General features: G+C 55.7%; 1 protein-coding gene across 10 annotated transcripts in view; it reads left to right on the top strand.

Moving 5' to 3' along the window:
- Positions 1-20,881, top strand: part of LOC125320304 (transcription factor 4-like) — a 148,266-nt gene that overhangs the window by 50,354 nt on the left and 77,031 nt on the right. For 9 of the 10 annotated variants that reach the window (XM_048292480.1, XM_048292473.1, XM_048292475.1 and 6 more), the window contains one exon: positions 15,982-16,047. In XM_048292480.1, the coding sequence (XP_048148437.1) occupies positions 15,982-16,047 (66 nt within the window). Of the gene's footprint in view, positions 1-15,435; positions 15,583-15,981; positions 16,048-20,881 lie in introns of those variants that run through there. The other variant, XM_048292476.1, reaches the window with a different exon arrangement.

A 20,881-nucleotide genomic window follows, 5' to 3' on the forward strand; every position in this document is an offset into this window, starting at 1 on the left:
TGCCAAATATACCCTGGCCTACATCGGGGCTTATATTTGGAATCAGGGCCAGTTTTCACGCCTGTGCAGTCGGGAATTTTTGCCAGTTCGAGGCATAACAACGGGAAAGAGGATAATGAAGGACAGAGGAGTCAGGGAAGGCAAGAACTCAGGATGGGAGGAACTAGGCACAAAAGACAAAGGAATATGGAGCACATTCCTCCTTTCCTGCTCCCTCCTTCCTGAATATCCTTTATTTTCCTGTTCATGCTTTGGTGTCACTCTGTTAAAGGAAATTCCTCTGCTCTCCATGGGACGGCCGCAGGCAGATCCCGGTGGGATCTTCCTAAATGAAGGACTGCAAAGCTGTGACTTCCCAAGGTCAGCAGGAGAATCCATGGTGGAACTGGATTAAATCCCAGTGGGGAGGTGCAGGGAGCCCAGGTGTGGGTGGACAGAGAGCCCAGGCCTGCGTCGCTGTTCCTCAGGGATAATTATCCGTCTCCTCCGGCTGGATGGGATGGGTGGAGCGGGGCATTGCGGGATTGGGATCCCGTCTGCAGTGGTGATTCACTGCTCGCTGCCTCGGAGAGGCTTGGACGTGACACGGGAATCGCGCAGGGATACGGACCGGCAGAACCACAGCATCGTGGCACGGTTTGGGTAGGAAGGGACCTTAGGGATCATCTCATTCCCAGCCCTGCCGCGGGCAGCGGCACCTCCCACTGCCCCAGGCTGCTCCCAGCCCCAGTGTCCAGCCTGGCCTGGGACACTGCCAGGGGTCCCGGGGCAGCCACAGCTGCTCTGGGCACCCTGGGCCCCTGGATGATGGCAGGGTGCAAGGCCAGGCTGGACACGGATGCTGCTCCAGCTGTGTCAGGAAGCTCCGAGGGAACGGGGATGTCCGGAATGCAGATCAGTGCCATCCCTGGGCAGCGGGTGAGGCAGCAGGAGCGCAGGGAGCACAGCACGCACCCATGGTTATTTATCCCCTGCGAGCCGTACCTCGTACAAAGGACATCGAATCCCGGTAATTATCCGGGAAGGGGGAGGAGATGGGTGTTTTAGTGCCTTTGATCTGGAGCTGGAATGGGCTCGGCTTTGGGAAATTTCCTTTGAAAGGATCCGGCGCTCACATCTGCTTTTCGTACCGCCATTCCTTTGGAGCCAAGAAAAAGGGGCAGCTTAGCCGTGCAAATGTGTGGGGAAAACAATGCTGGGCAGCACCTCTGGCCGGCTGGGTGGGACAAAACCAACTCACAGCTTTCCCGGGAAAATCGGCTGCTTCATAACGAGCTTGGAATTTTCATCTCAGTGCCTTCATGCCTTCCTCAAATCCTCTCAGAAATTCCAGTTTCTCTTTATATTATTAATGCAGCAGCTGTTGCCGTTCAGGCAACTTCCAAAGGACTGGGAAATTCAGGGGGAAAAAAGGGACTTCTTTCAACTTGGGAAGCTTTAGTGTTGCTTTCTGGAGTGTCTGGATGGGGAGCAGGTATCCCCAGATTCCACTGGGATGTGGGATCCTTCCCAAGTCTCCACAGGGGATTTGATCCTTCATCTCTGTGTTCCTGAAATTTCCAAAAGGCTTTCTCCCGGTTCATTTTCCAGACACAAGTCACGGCTCTTCCCTCTCTGGTTGCCGGGATTTCTGTGGGATTTCTGTGGCTCTTCCTGGGTTTGGTTAGGAGGTGGGAAGGGGCTGGGGTGGCAGGCGACACTCGGGTTGTGCTGGTGCCGTGGCTGGGATTCGTTCCCATTCCAGCCAGGTGAGACAGGCAGCGCTGCGTCAGGGTTATCCATCGTTCCTCCTCCTGGAATTGGGGAAAACACCTTGGGATGCAAGTTAGGTGGGATGTGGTATCCATAGGGAACAGAGCTCCGGGCTCTTCCTTGGCATTGGCCAGCCCGGAGAAGGGGAGGATCCAAGGAAACCTCAGAGCCCCTGGCAGGGCCTAAAGGGGCTCCAGGAGAGCTGCAGAGGGACTGGGGACAAGGCCTGGAGGGACAGGACACAGGGAATGGCTTCCCACTGCCAGATGGGATATTGGGAAGGAATTCCTGGCTGGGAGGGTGGGGAGGGGCCGGGACAGAATTCCCAGAGCAGCTGTGGCTGCCCCTGGATCCCTGGCAGTGTCCCAGGCCAGGCTGGGATAACCTGGGATAGGGGAAGGTGTCCCTGCCCTGGCAGGGCATGAACGGGATGAGCTTCACCTCCCTCTGAACCCAAACCATTCCATGAACCCCACCGAAGCTGGCATCTGTTGCCAGCCTTTGGGAAAACCTTGGAGCATCACCTCCAGGGCTGAGGTGCCCTGAGCATGGTGTGGCAGCGCTGGTTGTGAAGATGTCAGTGGGAGCGGGGCAGGAATGGGAATGGGAATAGAGAAGGGAAGGAGAAGGAAGGGAAGGAGAGGAAAGGAGAGGGAAGGGAAGGGAAGGGAAGGAGAGGAAAGGAGAGGGAAGGGAAGGGAAGGGAAGGGAAGGGAAGGGAAGGGAAGGGAAGGGAAGGGAAGGGAAGGGAAGGGAAGGGAAGGGAAGGGAAGGGAAGGGAAGGGAAGGGAAGGGAAGGGAAGGGAAGGGAAGGGGAGAAGAGGGAAGGAGAGGAGAGGGAAGGAGAGGAGAGGGAAGGGAAGGAGGGGAGGGAAGGAGAAGGGAGGGGAGGGAAGGGAAGGAGGGAAGGAGAGGAGAGGAGAGGAGAGGAGAGGAGAGGAGAGGAGAGGAGAGGAGAGGAGAGGAGAGGAGAGGAGAGGAGAGGAGAGGAGAGGAGAGGAGGGAAGGGAAGGAGAGGGAAGGGAAGGGAAGGGAAGGAGAGGGAAGGGAAGGAGAGGGAAGGGAAGGGGAGGAGAGGAGAGGGAAGGGAAGGAGAAGGAAGGGAAGGGAAGGAGAAGGAAGGGAAGGAGGGAAGGGAAGGGGAGGAGAGGGAAGGGGAGGAGAGGGAAGGGAAGGAGCAGGGAGCTGCGTGCAGCTGAGGTCCTGCGGGACGGGCTGGCAGCGGGGTCAGCGGTGGCGGGCCGAGTGGCTGTGTGTGACAGACTGTGAAATGGGGCGTTGCTGCGCGGCTGCGCCGCACCTGGGCCCTTCAGCTGTGATTGATTGGCTTGGTCATGTGGAATGGGCCCATCTGCTCCCGCTCCTCGCCTGTTTGTTCCAGCCGCAGCCCCTTCCCGGCGCTGCCGGGCCATCCGCTCGCTCCGGAGCCGGAGCCGCGCTCGGACCCACCGAAAAGCGGCCACGGCCGGGGCCGGGGAGCGGCGGCTCCCGCGAGGATTCGGGGCCGGCCGCTCCCGGCTGGCAGGAGCCTCGGCTAGCGACTCTTACTGCGGCGAGGAGTTTTCTTGTACCCGAGCCAATGCTTAATTAAAACCGCTGACATCATGGTGTTATAATTAAGCGTGGCATTAATTAAGCTGGAATAACGATTTTTTTTTTTATTAAGAGCTGCTCCGATTGTGGAAGCGGCAACAAAAAAAAAAAAAAATCCCAAATAATTTGAGATGAACCCAGGAGAAATCCGTCCCCGTGCTCCCGCTCCCCGGAGCGGGCTGGGAACGGGAGGAGCGTCGGCCACGGAAAGTTTGGGGGGGATTCGGCGCGAGCCGTCGGGAAATTTGGGGGATTATTTCCCTTTTCCCTGTTTTTTTCCCTTTTCCCCCAAAACTGCTGATCGGCTCCTGGCATTCTGATGGCTAATTATGCATCGGAGAGCTTCGACAGCTGCATTCATCATCATAAAATGTAATAATTAATGACATTCCAACAAAGAAAAATATGCAAATGAGAACTCATTAGCATTTTCATATTCAGCTTTGATAATGCTTTTGCTGACAAGGTTGTAATTAATGAAAATTCATGTCGCAGTCAGGAGATTGGATCGGTTTCATTCCGCTCACAATTCCCAAATGCTTGCATTATGGAAAATCGGCGGCTCTGCCAACTTTTTCAGGGAAGAAAAAAACACACACACACACTAAAAGCACCAGATGCAAATGAAGGGGAGGGAGCCGTTAACTCCTTCCAGCCCTGGCCCCCTCCCAAAAAAAAAAAGCCGGCAAGAAAAACAACCCCGATTTCCATGCACCGGCAGCAGGAATACAGGAATTTCGGGAAAACTTTTTCCCCCTCTCTCAATTCCCTTTGACTCCGAGCGCTGCTGGCCCCTGCTCTCTCCCAGCCTCATCTCGTTCTCTCCCCGGTTGTTTGTGCACCCAAGGGTTCCTCGTGCCCGGACAGATCCCTAGGCCCAGAGAGCAGGATCCCATCCCCGCTGCTCCTGCTGCTTCATCCCGGCATTCCCATCCCTGTCTCTGGCCCTCGGTTTCCGACAGGGCCTCCAGGAATTCCGCCTCTCCGGACTGGGGCAGCGGCCGGAGCCGTGTCCCGGTGTCCGTGCGTGCCGCAGCCCGGCTCTTCCCCGGGGGAGAGCCCGGAGTGGGGGATGCGTGGGAGCACCGTGGGGAGCTCTTGGTGCCAGCGCAATTCCAGAGGAAAGGCGGATAGCCTGGAATTGCAGTTCCCTGCGCTGGCACTGGCTGTGTGTGTCCGTTCACCCCAGCCCGGGATCCAGGGGGGAGTGGGAAGGTGATGCTGCTCCAGGGATGTGTGTGATCCGCAGCGATTCCACAATTCCCGGACAATTCCCTCTCTTCGCTGCCCACCGGCTCTTCCAGCATCCATTCTTCCCAAACAATTGGATTTTTTAGGGCCTTTCGGTAGCTCACACTTTAGAGCTGGATTTATATTTCGATATAAAAGCATTGATGGGTTGGAATGCTCGGGTTTTATTTTTTGGGATAATTTCCTTTGGGATGGGCAGGATGCCCAGGCAGATGGTGTAATGGCACCTGTAAGCAATCGGAATAGATCCGTTCATCCCGACATTTCTGGGAGCTTTTTAATTCCCTTCTCTGCAGAACAACTGGGATTTGGGCTTCTCCCCCCTCCCCAAATCCATGGGTTTGGGCTCAGCGATAAAAATCTGGGATGTAAAAAGTGTTGAAACGGCATCGACGGAAATGTTGGGATAGTTAACAAAACAAACCGGGAATAAAGGAGGAGGGATACACGGAGGGAAAACCACATTTATTTGTTTGGACCCAAAACTGTTTCATTTTTAAAAATTCCAAATTTGGATCAAAAAGGTGATGAGATTAAAAAAACCAAATTCCCAATTTTCCAAAGAATATGTTGGAATATATCGTAGCTCCTCCTTGGGGAATGGGACTTTGGGAAGCTGGCAAGACATTCCCTACACGCTCCGGTTCATCGTTGTTTGCTCCCAGTGAGGAATTTGGGGCAGGATGAGGGGAGAAATACTTGGATTTTATTCCCAAAAAACCTGGGAATACATTACCAAGATTAAATAAATATCCAAGAATGTTCTGCTGGTTTTCCATGGGAAGGAGGGAAGGAAACCGTGGCTTTTCATTTCCTTTCCTTTCCTTTCATTGCTGGGGAACGGGAAGCAATGGGATGTGGAACGGAAGCAGGCCCGAGAGCGCTGCGTCAGAAATGAGGGATCGTTTCCAGGGGGAAAAGGGAATTTAAGGGATTCAAGGAATGAATCCAAAATAAGGGAAATAGTGGGAGAATTGCTGCTGGATTTGGTGAAGCCCATTCCCGACTCCATCGCGGCAGACTCTGGGATCGCAGAGCCTCCCTGGGAATTCTCCCTGGCTTTTCCAAAGCCTGGCAAAGTTCAAAACACCACCACCGTTGTCTTCTTCTCCTTCTCATTCGGGCTTTTGGGATGAGCCAAATTCTCGCTCGCCTTTCTGGGAGAGGCGCTGGGATCCATCTCCGCGTCCTCCACCAGCCCTGGGGCGTTCCCAGAAGGACCAGGGAGGTGGGAATGGGCCGTGGTGCATCCCAGGAGCAGCAGGCAGAGATTCCCATTCCTTCCCAATATCCCAGCCTTCCAAAACTCCTTCCCAAGTGTGGGGCTGTGGCCAAGCCAGGGACGGCTCCAGGACCCGAACGCTTCCCCAGGGCAGGTTCTCCACCCATCCCTCCTCCCATCCCTCACGTGGATCCAGGGGAATTTTGGGAATTGCCGCACGCCAGGCTTGGAGCCGGATTGTTTCCAGCTCCCTTGGATTTTAGATGGGAAACACGGAACTTTTTAATAAGAAGAATTCCAAGGTTTTGAACTTTCTCCTTTTTCAGCATCTCTTGCTTAAAATCATGGATGAGGGCAAATAAAATTCTTTCCTAGCGCTGTTGTTCTCCTAAGGGCTCAGAAAACGGGGAATTTGGGAATAACACCCAGGCAGAATTCCTGAGTTTCTGACGAAATGCAGAAGATCAACCCTGGCCTTCACGGCCCCCTGGATCCGGTTTTTATACGGACGTTTGCATTGGGAATCAGATCCCGGAGCAGGATTTCATGGTGGAATCTCCACAGTTTTCACTGGATTTCTCTTTTCCCCTCCATTTCTGCCTCATGGATTGCATCCATTGGATAATCAGGGAAGAGTCAGGGAGAAAATCATGGAGCAGTGAGTTTATTCCAGGAGCCTGTACAAAGCAAACATCCATTTCCGAGTGTTTTCCTTCCTGGCCCGGAGGCTCAGCCATGGAATCTTTTCAGGAGCCATAATCTATTTGGGATGGACCCAGTGAGACAAAAAATCCTTTGGAACGGAATTTCTGGGAGATTTGGGGGGGGAAACACTGAAATCTCAGCTAAAAATGCAAGAAACTTCCATTTGCAACATCCCAAGGAAGGTTTTCCAGGAGGTTTTCCCATGGGAGAGCCAAGGGTGACCGGAGCATCCCAGATGTGGCTTCCCAAGAATAGAGGAGTAACAGTGGAATTGTTTTCCTTCGTGTTTTCCTGCAAGGAATAACAATGGACAAATCCCTTATTTTGGGATATTAAATTCCTCCTGCCGAAATTCCAACTGGAAAAATTCCTTAAGGCAGAAGAGGAATTGTTTAATTAAGCTTTTAATAAATATTTAATAATTCCTTAATAAAGCCACTCCTATTCCTAATAATGATTTTTTTAAATCCCAATTTCCTGAAATTCAGAAGGAAATCCCTGTTTTGCCTTGGATTTTCATCCCAGAGCATCAGCTGGCCATGCAGACACTGGGTTTTTCCAAGGATCTCCTTGGTTCTCCAGGAAGCAATTCCCAGTATTCCCCCGAGCCTTCCCGGTCGTGTGGCACATCCCTGGAAGGGGATCCTGGCACGAGAAATTTGGGGAATTCCTGGCTCCAGGCCCTAAAAATGGTGGGAAATTGCTCCTGAACAGCTTTATGGAAGTCCTTCCATCCTTTTCCATGGAAGAGCTTTTCCACAAGGAATTCTGGCAGCACCAGCTCCTGTTTTCAGCACCAAATCATTGCAGAACCTCATTAGGGACAGCTCATTTGCATATTTTTCCCTTCTAATTGGCCCATTTGTTATCAATGGCAGTCAGGATCCATCTCCATAGGGGTGGGGAATCTGGTATTCCCAGTCCCTGCGGAGCAGGCGTTGGGAAAGCCTCATCAATACCCAGGATTGGATGGATTCAGGCTCCTGGGAATGCCTGGGGCTCCAGCATTGCTTCCATAGGAAGTCATGGATCTGGAAGGTGGAGATCTTTGGGATCAGCAGTGCCATTCTCTTTCCATGTGGGAATTCTCTGGTCAAACCCACGGACACAGAGGTGCTGGGGAGGCTCCATAGGGAAATTCCTCCCCATTCCTGTGGAACTCATCCCGAGGGTTCGGGAGTAGGGACTGGGGGTGACATTCCTGTGGAACTCATCCCGAGGGTTCGGGAGTAGGGACTGGGGGTGACATTCCTGTGGAACTCATCCCGAGTGTTCGGGAGTGGGGGCTGGGGGTGACATTCCTGTGGAACTCATCCCGAGTGTTCGGGAGTGGGGACTGGGGGTGACATTCCTGTGGAACTCATCCCGAGGGTTCGGGAGTAGGGACTGGGGGTGACATTCCTGTGGAACTCATCCCGAGGGTTCGGGAGTAGGGACTGGGGGTGACATTCCTGTGGAACTCATCCCGAGGGTTCGGGAGTAGGGACTGGGGGTGACATTCCTGTGGAACTCATCCCGAGTGTTCGGGAGTGGGGGCTGGGGGTGACATTCCTGTGGAACTCATCCCGCGCCTTTGGGGCCGTTTCCTTCTTTTTCGTCACCTCGCCGTTTTCCTTGGTCTCCAAGAGTGGAGCCATGGAATGGTTTGGCTTGGAAGTATCCAAAGGATCATCCAGCTCCAACCCCATGCCGTGGGAAGGGACACGTTCCGCTGTCCCATGTTGCTCCAAGATCGCTGTTCTCCATGTGAGGAATATCCCAGATTTAGCGAATTTCTGGGCATAAAAACGCCTTGAGCCGGAGTCCGGCGCGACTTCAGTCCCTGATTTTGGGGGGCAGAGGGTTCCCGGGAGGGGCAGGAAGGGGCTGTGGCAGACACGGGCAGCGGGGTCTCCCGTCAGGTCCGTAATTGTGATGCATTTGCCGAGCTCGCCGCCGCAGCGCCGGCCCTGCTCCGGTGCCATATGGTCTCCCATGGAACATTTAACTTGTCAGGGATAATGGATTGTCCTGGAAGCAGATTTTCGCTCGGAGCGTTCGGCTCCTTTCTTGCATCGCGCTCAGAGCTGCGGGCTGCGGGATGAAGGATTGGGATGGAGACGGGCGGAGGAGGCGCGCGCTCCTTTCCCCCGCGGGCAGCGACCTAGATGCCGTGGAATTTTCCCGGGCGTTATCCGCGACGCTGACCCCGGCCGGCTGCGCGTCAGATCCGCTCACATCGGCCGCGATGAGCACGGGAGGGAGAGGAGAGAGCCTCGGCCTTCCCGCTCCCGCGTGCTTCCCGGCGCGGGCTGGAAGAGGCGCTGGATGCGCCTCCGTGGGCTTCAGGGAATCCTGGAATGCTCTGGGGGGGGAATGGAGCTGAAGGATCATCCATGGCCACCCCCTGCCGTGGCAGGGACACCTCCCGCTGTCCCAGGTTATCCCAGCCTGGCCTGGGACACTGCCAGGGATCCAGGGGCAGCCATAGCTGCACTGGGAATTCCATTCCAGCCCCTCCCCACCCTCCCAGCCAGGAATTCCTTCCCCATATCCCATCCTGATCTCCCCTTTGCCGATTTGAAGCCATTCCCTGTGTCCTGTCCCTCCATGCCTTGTCCCCAGTCCCTCTGCAGCTCTCCTGGAGCCCCTTTAGGCCCTGCCAGGGGCTCAGAGCTCTCCCTGGATCCTCCCCTTCTCCAGGTGAACATTCCCAGCTCTCCCAGCCCGGCTTCAGCCCTGGGAGCATCTCCCTGGCTTCTTGTGGACAGGGCTTGGAGCAGCCTGGGATAGCAGGAGGTGTTCCTGCCTTAAGGTTCCTGCCCTGCCTTAAGGTTCCTTCCAACCCAGATGATTCCAGGATTCCATGGATTTTGCTCCTCGGCATAACATTCCTTCCAGGTGCGATGTATTCACCGAGGAATTGGAATGTTTTGTCCTTGTTCCAGAGGTGTTGGAGAGAGCGTGTGTGGACTTGGCGTGGGTTCTCAGGCCACAAAGATCCTGGAATATTCGGGAAGTGTCATTTCTCCTGCAGGTGTGCATGCCCTCTGCTGGAACTGCTGATGGGGGATAATAGGGAATTCTGGAGTATTTGGCATTAGCCCCAGAATTCCCGCTGTTTTCCCATCCTCTGGGAACCTTGGAGTTTGTTGTGTCCCCTCAGAAGATCCAAAGGGTCCGAAGTGGGTTTTGTTGAACCCAAAATGAGAACAAAAATCCATGTTTTGAGCTGGGATTTTATGGGATGAGGAATATGTGGGATAAATGGATCTTGGGCAGGAATTACTAACGGAGCCTTTAATCTCCGTGGAAGGGTCGGCTGTGGTTTTCTAGGAATTACTAATGGATGACGCTGGTGCTGCCATCCCTGGTGCCACGGAATCCTGGAATCTGGGAATGCTTCGGTTGGAAGGGACCTGAAGGAGCACCTCATTCCCACCTCCTGCCGTGGGCATGGAATCTTCCATGGGAAAGGTCCCTGCTCCTTCTGTCCCATCCCAGATTCCTCAGAGTGTCAGTCCCTTTGGGAATGGACGTTCCAGGATGTTGTGTCCAGGTGTCCGTTGATCCCAAATCTGCTCCTGTAGGCTCTGGATCTCCTTATCCGTGTCCGGCGTGGCTTTGTGTCCTCCCCTTTGGATCCCATGGCTTCGGATCCTTGTCTGCCTCGGTTGGAAGCGATGCTGGTGGAATCGCAGCTTTCCAGCTCCACGATGAAGATGGGAACAGACCAGGAGGGATCACCCCATGGGCTGGTTCCGTTCCAAATCCCGCTCGGAGGCTCGCTTGGGATAGAGCGATAGCCATCCAATCCCTGGATATTCCCGCGGGCCGGAGCGCGATTACAGCGCGCTCTTATCTGAGATTTTGTGGGAATCTTGTTCCTTTTTGTGACTTTAATCCTCCCCTGTTCACCAGCGCCTCGGATTTCCCTTTGATTCCGTTTTCCAGTGGCCCTTTTCCCTCCCCAGCCCCTTTCCCCATTGTTTTCCAAGAACAGGATCCCTTGTTTCATGGGAGGTTTTGCTCCTCTCCCAACAATATTCCAGGTGTTCAGGCTGTTCACTCGTTATCTCCCGGAGCCTGAAATTCCAAAGGACCCGAAAGATGCTCATGGAATCGCTGCAAACGAGGGGTCGTCTCCCAAACTTCTTCCCATCACTGCATCTCCGCGTGGCCTCGGGCCCTGGGAGCATCCCACGGCTCCAAGGAATTTCCCGGCTTCCTCCCCTCGTTAAATATCCATATTCTTCCCTCAGCCTGGGAAGAAACGGGCGTTTTGTTTCCATAAATCCCTAATTTAATTAGGGAAGTTTATTATTCCGCTCGCAATTAGCGCGTGGATTCGATATCCAGCTTATTAATCCCTGGAATGTTACGGATTGTGCCGCTGCCTATGGAGCGGTGACGCACGGGGCAGCTTCCTGGAATCTTTCCCTTTGGATGCCCCGGTTCAGGGGCCGAGTTCTCGGGGGGTGAGGGTGGCGTGGGCAGCGCCGGTGGGTGCCATCCCTTCCCCAGCTCCACAGGCAGCGCTCCCGGTGCCTCGCGGAGCCTGGCAGGGATACCTGCATGCAGCGTGCATCGGGAAGAGCTCCGGCACCTTTGGGAATTCGCCTTTCCTGGCGAGGCCCCGCTTCCGCCCCACCTTGCCCTGCTTCCCGTGGGCTGAGCTCCGGAGCTTTGTTTTCCGAGGGGCTCCCGGCCTTCGTTCCCTTGGCGTTTGGTGGCACCGCGGGGAGCTGATCCCTGCCTTGCCGTGCCGTCGGAACGTCCCTTCCATTCCCATCCCTGTTTCCTGCCTCGACCCTGGCCGCAAGGTCTCGAGCCCGGTTTCCCTTCAGGTTGCCGGGATGAGTGTTTTCCCGAGCTTTGTGCCTGGTTTGTGGATGCCACGGCTCCTTGCCGGCGGCGTGTCCGATTGCCTGGCCCGAAACGGCCCGGATCCCTCCTGGGTTTGTTGTCGGGCCTTGCCGTGGAGCACAAAGCAGCACCAGCTCATTACCACGAGCCCTCCGTTCCCAGGGATGAGCTCCTTTGTGATGGAAAACGCGGAGAAAAACTGGGATTTTGGGGCCATGTCGGCACGGGCAGCGTTTGGGTGGCCGGCGCGGCTCAGGCCTGGCTTGGCTGAGCCCGGCTTAGCTGTAGCAGGAACACCTGGGCTCCGTGGGGCCGCTGCCCAGGGCTGCTTGTCCCCGTGCCAGCTCGGTGCCCGCGGGAGCCGCCCGGGAGCCGCCGGAGTGCTCGGAAGGCGAGCGGAGCACAAAGGGGATGAGCTCCCCGCCAGCTGCTCCTGGTGCCAGGGATCTGCTCCCGCAGTCGGGAGGCAGAAAATTCCCCCTCCTGCTTATTTCCCTTGTTTCCCCTGGTTTTTTTGTTCCTTGTTCCCTCTTTTTCCCCCCCTTTGCCCTCTCCTTTTTTTTTTTTCCTTTCTCTTCTGAAGAACAGAATATTCCAAAGTTCTGCAAAAATACAGGAGCGCTCTGCTGCCTGCTCCGATGGGAAGGTGGACAGGAGATTTTTCATTCCATCTTTCCCAGGAAAACCTCGGGATGTTATCCGTGGAGAAAGCAGGGACACAAATAAATATTTGCTATTTTAAAATAGATTTATTTTCCCCCCACTGACGTGCTCATATTTGGGAGAAAATCCTCATTTATTTCCATGAGGTTTTCCTTGGATAATTGATAATTCCCTATGAATTTTAGCTGGATCTCTCAGCTGAAACGAGGCATTTTGGGAGCTCCAAGGGAAAAAAAAGCCCTGGTTTTTAATGGATAATCCAGGGAGCCGATCCCGGTGCCGGCAGATTGGGCTTCGGAGCCCTTCCACCTTCCCTTTCCCCTGCAACCCAACTGGAAGAAAATTTGGGATGCAGAGGTCGGGATGGCGGCCGAGTGAAAGGGTTCCTGCTGCTCCAGCCGGGATCACCGGTGTGTGTATTAATTGGGATTTGGGAAGTTCAGCCTCTTCCCTTGCTCGATCCCAAATGTTCTCCAGCTTTGTGCTCCTCGTTCCCGGCTTGGTTTGGGAATTCTCCTTTAATTTGTCCTAAAATTTGTCATTTCTTTTGTCCTTAACGGGGAGCATGTCGGGCTCCTTCCCGTCGGACAATCCTTAATTACCACAAAAACCTGGAATTAAATCATGGATTGAAGCAAAAGGACGGCTGGAAATTGGGAGCTATTAAAATCCCAATTCCTGATCATTTCTGCTGTCCCCAGCCAAGTTTCCCTCGGTCTGAGCAAGCCCCAGACCCAAAGATCGGGCGTGCAGAACTGGAATTAAAATACTCCCGTTGGGTTCGTCCCTTAAAAAAACGTTTAAATACGAAATCCAAGGAAAAACCGAATTAAAAGAATTGACGGGAATAATTTCCCTTCCTTTCCTCTGCCTCATCCGTCTTCTTCTGCCTCCCAAAAACCACCAAGGTGCCCTTTCCCCGGGGCAGGGAATGAGCAGGGGAACGGGATCCCTCGCATTTATCCTTTGGAAGTTGCTGAAATTTCCTAATTAATTTTCCCAACTCCTCCATGGCTTCCTCCTGCACGGATTCCTGGCCGTTAAATAAAGCATGGAGGGAATATTTGGGGAGGGAGGGGGATTTTTTCCTGCAGGTGTTCGGAGAGCAGGGAGCTGAAATGCCAGGAAAACGGGAGCTGCGCGGAGTTGCTCCTTTGTCTCTCCCGTGATTGGCATTGTGGCCGTTCACTGCAGATCCTGGTATTTCCCCACGCGCTCTTCCCGCTTCCCAAGCTCTCCCTGCCTTCCCCAAAGCCCAGCCGCAGCCTCCAAAGTCATTCCCTGTGCCGGGCAGCTCCAGCCACGGAGCTTTGTTCCCAAAGCCACGGCAAGGGCCGGCGAGGAGCGGCACGTTGGAAACGATCCCTGCCAAGGCTGTCCCTCTTCTTCCCCTCTATTCTCCCCCCTCCTCTTTCCCGGCCTCCCCCAGCGCAATATTCCAGCGGGGACTTTTCCCTCGGAAAAGGTGGCCGCGGCCGCTCCGTGCGGGAAGGGAGCGGAGCGCGGAATGCTCCCCTCCTGCCTCTTCGGAGGAGTTTTAGCCATGGGGCTTGGCACTGCCACCGTTGTCTTTGTGCCAAAAAATATCCGCAGCGGCTGCCGCATTCCCGACCGCTCCGGAGGCTTGGCTCGAAAATTCCGCAGTGGATGCGGCGGGAAGCGGCGGCGCCGGAGCCGCGCTCTCTCCTTGGGGTTTTTTTTTCTCTTTTGAAACCTTCCAGAGAAAAATCTCGAGGAGGGAGAACCTTGAGCTTTGCCTAGCCCTGGGAAATGGCCGGGAATGGCGTTGTTAAGCCGCCGAATCCACGGGAAATGCGGGAAGTCGGGAGAAGCCTTTCTTTGGCAGCACAAATAGGTGCTTAAAGAGCCGCTCCTCGCGGCTGCTCCCACCGATCGCGTCGGGGGCTGGGGATGTGCCCGAGGATGGGAGGCAGGGAAGCGGCATCGGGAACGGAGTTCCTTCGAAATGGGTAATTTAGGGAATGTAGGGAGAAGGTGTCCCCCCCTCCTGAGGTGTGGAGAAGGACGGGGGATGATTTTATCCTTCTGGTGACGGTGACAATCTCTGCGGGGCCGGGGTTTAACCATTCCTTGAGTTTCCCCCAAATTCACGGGGTTCGTCCCCGACGGATTTCTGGGGTGCAGAAATCCGAGGAAAAACTCCCTCGGGAGCTCAGGAGCCACGGGCTTGGTGGGAAAAGTGGATGCTGGAGATGCAATCTTTTCCAAGGAGCATAATCCTAAAAAAAAAAAAGTCAATCTCCCGCTGGCTGCGGAGCCGCTTTGGTACCTCACAGACTTCGACAGAGTCCTGGCCGAGTGCCCATTGATGTCATGGAAACACTCAAATTACTGGGAATGATTCATGTCTCCGCTGTTCCCGATTCCTCCCCCACACAAATAGGAGTGGATCTGATCCCTGACAACTTGTAATTTGCAGGGGGTTTATTTTTGTATCGGGATAAATATTTTTTCACAACTGAAATTAAGCCGAGCCTGAGCCGATGGCAAAGGAGCTTCCGGAGCGCGGGCGGGAGCGCGGGGCTGCTCGGAGCGCCCCGGCTGCAGGCTCCGACCCGCTTCCCTCGTCCCTGCTTTTCCTGGGGGAGCCGCTTCCCCCCAGCTTCCCCCCAGCTTCCCTCCTCCTCCTTCCCGGCCCTCTCGGGGTGCTGGGAGGTGGCACATGCCCTTCCAGGCGTGTTCTCTTGCCCGTCGATTCCCAGCTGAAATTGCCTCGTGGTGTCAGTCTGGAATTGTTTCCAGTGTTCCCAGGCTGAGGGCGATCCATGGGTTTGGGATCACCGGATCCAAGCGCTTCCCAAAGTTCCTGCCGTGCCCCGTGAATTGCAAATCTATCTTGGAGGTTCATGTGCGAAACAATGGGGAGACAAAAGCTCCGGGGGCTCCAGTTGGGATGAGGAGAAGGAATTTGCGATTCCCAAGCACTGGAACAAACCAACTGTGTCACTCCAACCTGGGAGATGGATGTTCCAATTGTGGAATGTGGGATGTGGGCACTTTTTGGAACGATTAACCGAACTGCGGCCTCCTTTGTCTGACGAGCCGCCTCGCTGTGGCTCCTGCCTGGCACTGGGATGGACTGGGAATACCGAGCTGGGTGTGGAGCGGCCCTGGCATCGCCGGGGAGCTCGGGCAGCAGCTGCTCCCTCTTGCCAGTGCTGCCGAGCGCCTTTTGTGCCGCGGCCTGTCGGAAAGCCGGGAATTTTCGGAGGGATTTCTGCCGTGCCTCCCCCCCTCTTGCCGAGCTTCTCCTCTCCAGAAGGGTGGTCTTTCCCTGGCAATATGTTTGGGATCAGCCCTCTTGACTGCTCTTTGTCTGGGAGCACGTGGGGCGGTGCTGCTCAGCCATGACTTAATGCTCGGCACAAACCTCCTCTTCCCTCCTTCGCTTCACCCATTCAGTCCCAAAAATCCCCTTTCTTCCCTCTGCAACGATGGCACGGCCGCTGCCAGCGGCCAGGCTCTGCCATGGGAGCCTCACGAGCTTCCTGGGAAAGCTGAGAGGGACGAAACCAGGCCTGAGATCCCCGGTCAGCTCCCGGCCTCAGTGGCAAATTCCCCGTTCCGAATCTGGGTCTCCTTCCCAGGTGTCAGTTGCTCAGCTCTTCCCGGGAGAGAGCAGGGAAGCACATTCCCAGCAGCTCCTGGGTGAGGCTGGAAGCTGGGACATGGTGGGTGCAGCTCCCACCTTCACCCAGCCCCTGGAATTCCATGGAATGCCACTTCCAGGAAGCACAGCCCGGATGAGGGCGTTATTTCCAGGGAAATCGCTAACCCCTTTCTGTGCCTCCCTGCATCCCAGGGTCAGCCGGGCCCGGTTTATCCATGGAGCCGGCCTTGGGAACGAGGGATGACCAGCAGATAAAAAGCTTGGAAAAGCTCCGTATCCGTAATCCATGCATTTATCTGCCCTTTTCCTTCATTCCCAGGTAAAACAGAACGAGGCTCGTACTCCTCATATGGCCGAGATTCCAACTTGCAGGGCCTGCCACCAGGTAAGTGCCAATCCCGCGGAAACGGCCTCTTCCCGAGCTTTTCCTGCCGGGATGCAGCTCCTAGGGCTGACCTCAGCGCCGCTGGGAGCTGCTGCCCTTTGCGTCCGGCGCGGCATTCCCGCAATCCCGACTGCCGTGGGAAGAGTGAGCCCTGAGCCGCGGGATGGCGGCGCCCGAGACCCGGCTTTTCCCGGGATGTGCGGGATGGGCTCGGGGTTGCAGCGAGGGGTGGGAATGGCTGTGGAAATGTGATTTGTTGTCCCTTTTTGTTTGGGAATTGTTGTTGGCGGGAAGTCAAGGCCAGCAGGCTAACGGCGAAGCCTTCCCGAGGGAAGCGCGCCGGAGCTCGGAGAAGGGGAGGACTTGAATGAAAGAATAAAATGCCAGCGGAATACAAAGGTGGAGCGCTTGTGCCTCTGCCTCCCCGCACTCGGAATTTGCATCTTGGAAGTCTCCGGAGAAATCTGAGCCTAAAAACGCCATCCGTGGCCAAATTCTGTGCTTTGTTCGCAGACAATTGAGTTTTTAGAGAGACACTTTCCTCGCTCGTTCCAGGAGCGGCATTAATCACGGCCCTTCGTTCCTTCTGCTCCTCCCTTCCGTGCCCGTGCTCCGGAAAACTGTCCCGGCAATGGGATCGCTTCTAACATTCCCAGCTCTCCAGGCGTCGCACGTGCCAGGAATGATCCCAAGGCAGAGGCGGGACACAGAGCATTTCCCTGTGGGAAAGGGAAGCGCTCCGTCCCGGCTGTTTTTCGGGAATGTGGGGATGGAGGCCATGCCGGTGCGGTGCGGGGATTTGGAACGTTCCGTGGGGAACGAGGTGGGAATGGGAGAAATTGGGGAGGTCCTGGTGGAAGCAGGAGTGCGGCCCTTCCCACCGGAATGGCACGGAGTCGGAATCGCCGGAATTGTTCCCAGAAGGGGTGGATGTGGCCCCTGGGGATGCGGGCAGCGGGGCTGGGGTGGGCTCAGAGGGCTCTTCCAAGAGGAACCGTGCCGGATTCCAGCGGTGCTGGATCCTGAGGCGTGCTCGCATGCCCTGTGGAAAAGCCGGAAGGAAGGATGGGAGCTGCTCCCTGCCAAGGAGAGGCCATTTCCAGGTCATGTTCTTCCCAGCCTTGGAATTCTGGAGGAGTCATGGAATCACTTGGAAGGGGCAGGGCCACTTCCCTTTATCCCAGGTTACTCCAAGCCCGGCCTGGAACATTCCAGGGATGGAGTAAACGCTGGGAGCAGCACCAGGACAAAAACCCATTTCTTTGGGAGTTATCCCGTTCCCTGCCCGTTATCCCAGGAACCCTTCCCACACTCCGGAAGGCGCGAGCGCCCGCTCCATCCTTCCCTTCCCTTCCCTCTCCAACAGCTGCTGATGGATGGCGGGATCCAGGCAGCAATTCCCGGGAGTCTCCCGCTCATAATCGAGCCACATCTGCCATGGCGGCGCTGCAGGAAAACAGGCCTTTCTTGGAATTCTACCTGGCCGGAAAAATTCCAGCGGCTCCTCCCGCAGCGCTGCCGTTCCCGAGGATTGGGGACGCGGGATTCATTCCGTTCTCGGGTTGGGAATTCCCTGGAACTTTCCTTTCGTCCAGTAACTCGGCAAAAATTCCTGTAAGGATCGTCATTCCTGCTGCCTTCTCGTGCAAAGGGACCCAAAGGCGTGAATAATGGGATTTAGGTGCCTTCGGAGTCCGTCCCAAAGTGGGGTCAGATGAGGCTTTGGAGCAGCTTGGGATAGGGGAAGGGATATGGGGTGAGATGATCATTAACATCCTTTCCCACCCGAGCCGTTCCCTGACGGATTTGTCCGTACAGGAATTGTGGGACGGTGTTGTTAGGATTTAAACACTTCTTAAACCTCAGGGACGGGGCCAGCCACAGCTTCCCCAGCCATCCTGTGCCAGCCAGGAATTCTTTCCCAGTATTCCCAGTGCTGGAGCTGCCCTTGGCCGTCGCTCCGGCCTGGCATCACCGCGGAGCTCCGGGAGGTTTTCCTTGGGAGGAGCCGCTCCAGCCGTGCTCCGATGGTTCCATGATTTATCCCGGTGCTTCCTGGCTCCAAAACAAAGGAGCAGTTCCTTTGGACAAGGAGAGATTGCAGGGAATGGATGAGGATGTGGAATCCCCCGGCTATTCCTGCTGGGAATAATAAAAACCGGGACTAAGTTCTGGGCTGAGCCCCGCCTAAAACAAGACCCTTCTGGTGGCACACGTGACAGGGAGGGATGGAGAGGTGGGAACATCCCAAAGGATTTGGGGTGGAAGGGATTAAGGATCGTCCAGTTCCACCCCGTGCCATGGCAGGGACCCTTCCCGCTGTCCCCGGTTATCCCAGCCTGGCCTGGGACACTGCCAGGGATCCAGGGGCAGCCACAGCTGCTCTGGGAATTCTGTCCCAGCCCCTCCCCACCCTCCCAGCCAGGAATTCCTTCCCCGTATCCCCTCTGGCACTGGGAAGCCATTCCCTGTGTCCCATCCCTCCGTGCAGTCCCTCTGCAGCTCTCCTGAAGCCCCTTCAGGCCCTGCCAGGGGCTCTGAGCCTCCCCTGGATCCTTCCTTTTCCTTCCCATCGGGAAGGAATTCCTGGCTGGGAGTGGTGGGCAGAGCTCTGAGGATCCCTGGGAGCGTTTCAGGCCGGGCTGGAACACCCCTCAGGACCGGGGCCGTTGGTGGTGCCCTGAGCAGTGCCCCGCTGGCTCCCGCTCCTGCTCCGGCAGCCTTGGGAAGCCTGGGGAAGTGCGAATTGGCCCCGAGCGCCGCCCGTTCCCTTCCCGGCCGTGCGCGTCCACCTCAAATCAATCACTCGTGGGAGTTGATTCCGCGCTGACCAGTCTTGGACGCGCTTCCCGAAATGATTGATTCCCAGCCCAGCTTTGGAAAACTTGTGAGAAGCTCCATGTGGAGCCGGAGCGGGCGCCCGCTCTGCTGTCCTGGCAGCACCGGGAATTGGGCAGCAGCTCTTCCCCGCATCCCGGAGCGCATTATGGAGCCCTCTGCTCCCTGCCACGCTGTAGGGGCGTGTGGCGTCTGCTGGTATCCCGGAGATCCGATGGCACGGATGCCTCGGGAGCAGGGCTTGGGACAGGGCTGGAGGGACAGCAGCGGGCTGGAGAGGGGATTTGGGTGGGATGTTCCCGGAATCCTGGCTCTGAGGGTGCGCAGGGCACCGCTTTTCCAGGGCAGCCGTGGATAACCTGGGATAGGGGAGGGAGTCCTTGCCCGTGGGAGGGGATGATCCTTAAGGGCCTCCAAGCCCAGCATTCCATGATTCCCTGATTTCCGGCCGTGTTGCTGCTGCTGGGATCGGGCCTCCTCCCGGAGCATCCCATATTTTCTCTGTGGCAGCTGGAAAAGCTCAGCTTTCCCTCTTCCCATATCCATGGATTTGAACTCGTTTGTTGTCCCGTCTCAGGCTCCAGGTGATCCCAGCTTTGTGTTTTCCCCCGGAATTACCGCGGCTTGCACTTTATCCGCTGCCTCGGGATTCAGCGCTTCCCCTGTGGAGCTGTGCGGGAAGAGCTTGGGAAGAGCAGCCCAGGAACTCCAAAGGAGGCACAAAAAGGCAATTGCCGTTGGGAATACGCCAGCGGCCTTCGTTGGGATGGAACATTCCCTCAAAAACTGAACGGGACTTGGGAACGGCAGCCACAGGTCGGACTCTTCCAGCTGCTCAAGCTGGAGTTTTCCAGAGGCCTTTGGGAAAGGCTCTTTGTCTTCCCAGATGAGGAACGGGAAAAGGGACGAGACAGAAATCCTTGGAGCATTTTGGGCCTGGAAGTGCCTTTGGTCTCTCCAAAGTCCTAATGGCGGAATTCCCGGAAAACACCGTCACCTCCGCCAAGCTTTCCCTGTGTTTGCCCATTCCACCAACTCCATCCCTAAAATCGGGAATTGCGCCAGGAAGTCCCTTTTTAGATGGAGCCGTGGCAGGATATTCCAGCCCAGAGCCAGCTGGATCTGGGATTTTTGTTGTGAGGCCTTGGAGCCGAAGTTTTCCGCCAGAAAACTCGGAACTCCTTCAGGGAGCAGGCTCTTTTTCCGGGATTTGTGGGAATAATTTGCCAGGGAAGCAAGTCCTGGGTGGAGCATCCTTAGCTCACCTTGAAGTGCCAAATCCAACAGGGTTCTGTGGATTTTTCCAGGGAGAAATATTCCCAAAATATTCCTTTCTGCCTGTCCTTAGTCCTCCTCTGTCCCATCCTGGTACCAGCTTGGAAAAGGCTGAAAAATTGGGAATATGGGAATTTCCAGATGTCAGAACCTCAGCCTGGCCTGGGAATATCCCTGTGGAGAACAGGGATACCAGGATATCCCATAATTCCTCATCCTGACAAAAATCGGGATGAGTTTTTTTCTCCATCCATTCCAATCCATGTTTTCCCCCGTCATTCCATGGCTTCTCCGGGATTTGGGAGTGCATTCATTCATGCAGGAGGTGAACAATGATGGGATATTCCTTGTTTTTCCGTGGGAAAGACTGGAATGCAAGGATCGAGGGCTGAGCTCCGGAGGGCAGGGAATAAATCCCCAAATGGTTTGTCCTGGAACGGAGCAACAGAACAAAGGGCATCAAGTTGGTCTCTTTTCCTCCATGGAGCCCTTCCCAAAAATGCCAATTCCAGGGGAAAATTGGATCTCAGGGAGAAAATTCCATTTTCCCTCCACAGCTCCCGATTTTCGCAGTGATTTTAGCAGCTGGGGCTGGATGGGAAGGGAAACCACGTGGAAAATAGGAAGGGTTGGAATTTCCACGGGGGATCAGGGACAATACTGGGTGGAAATGCCACGGGAGATTTTGGGAGAGAGCTGCCACATTCCCAAAAATCCCAAG

The sequence above is a fragment of the Corvus hawaiiensis genome, chromosome Z (assembly GCF_020740725.1).
Source record: "Corvus hawaiiensis isolate bCorHaw1 chromosome Z, bCorHaw1.pri.cur, whole genome shotgun sequence".
Classification (NCBI taxonomy): domain Eukaryota; kingdom Metazoa; phylum Chordata; class Aves; order Passeriformes; family Corvidae; genus Corvus; species Corvus hawaiiensis.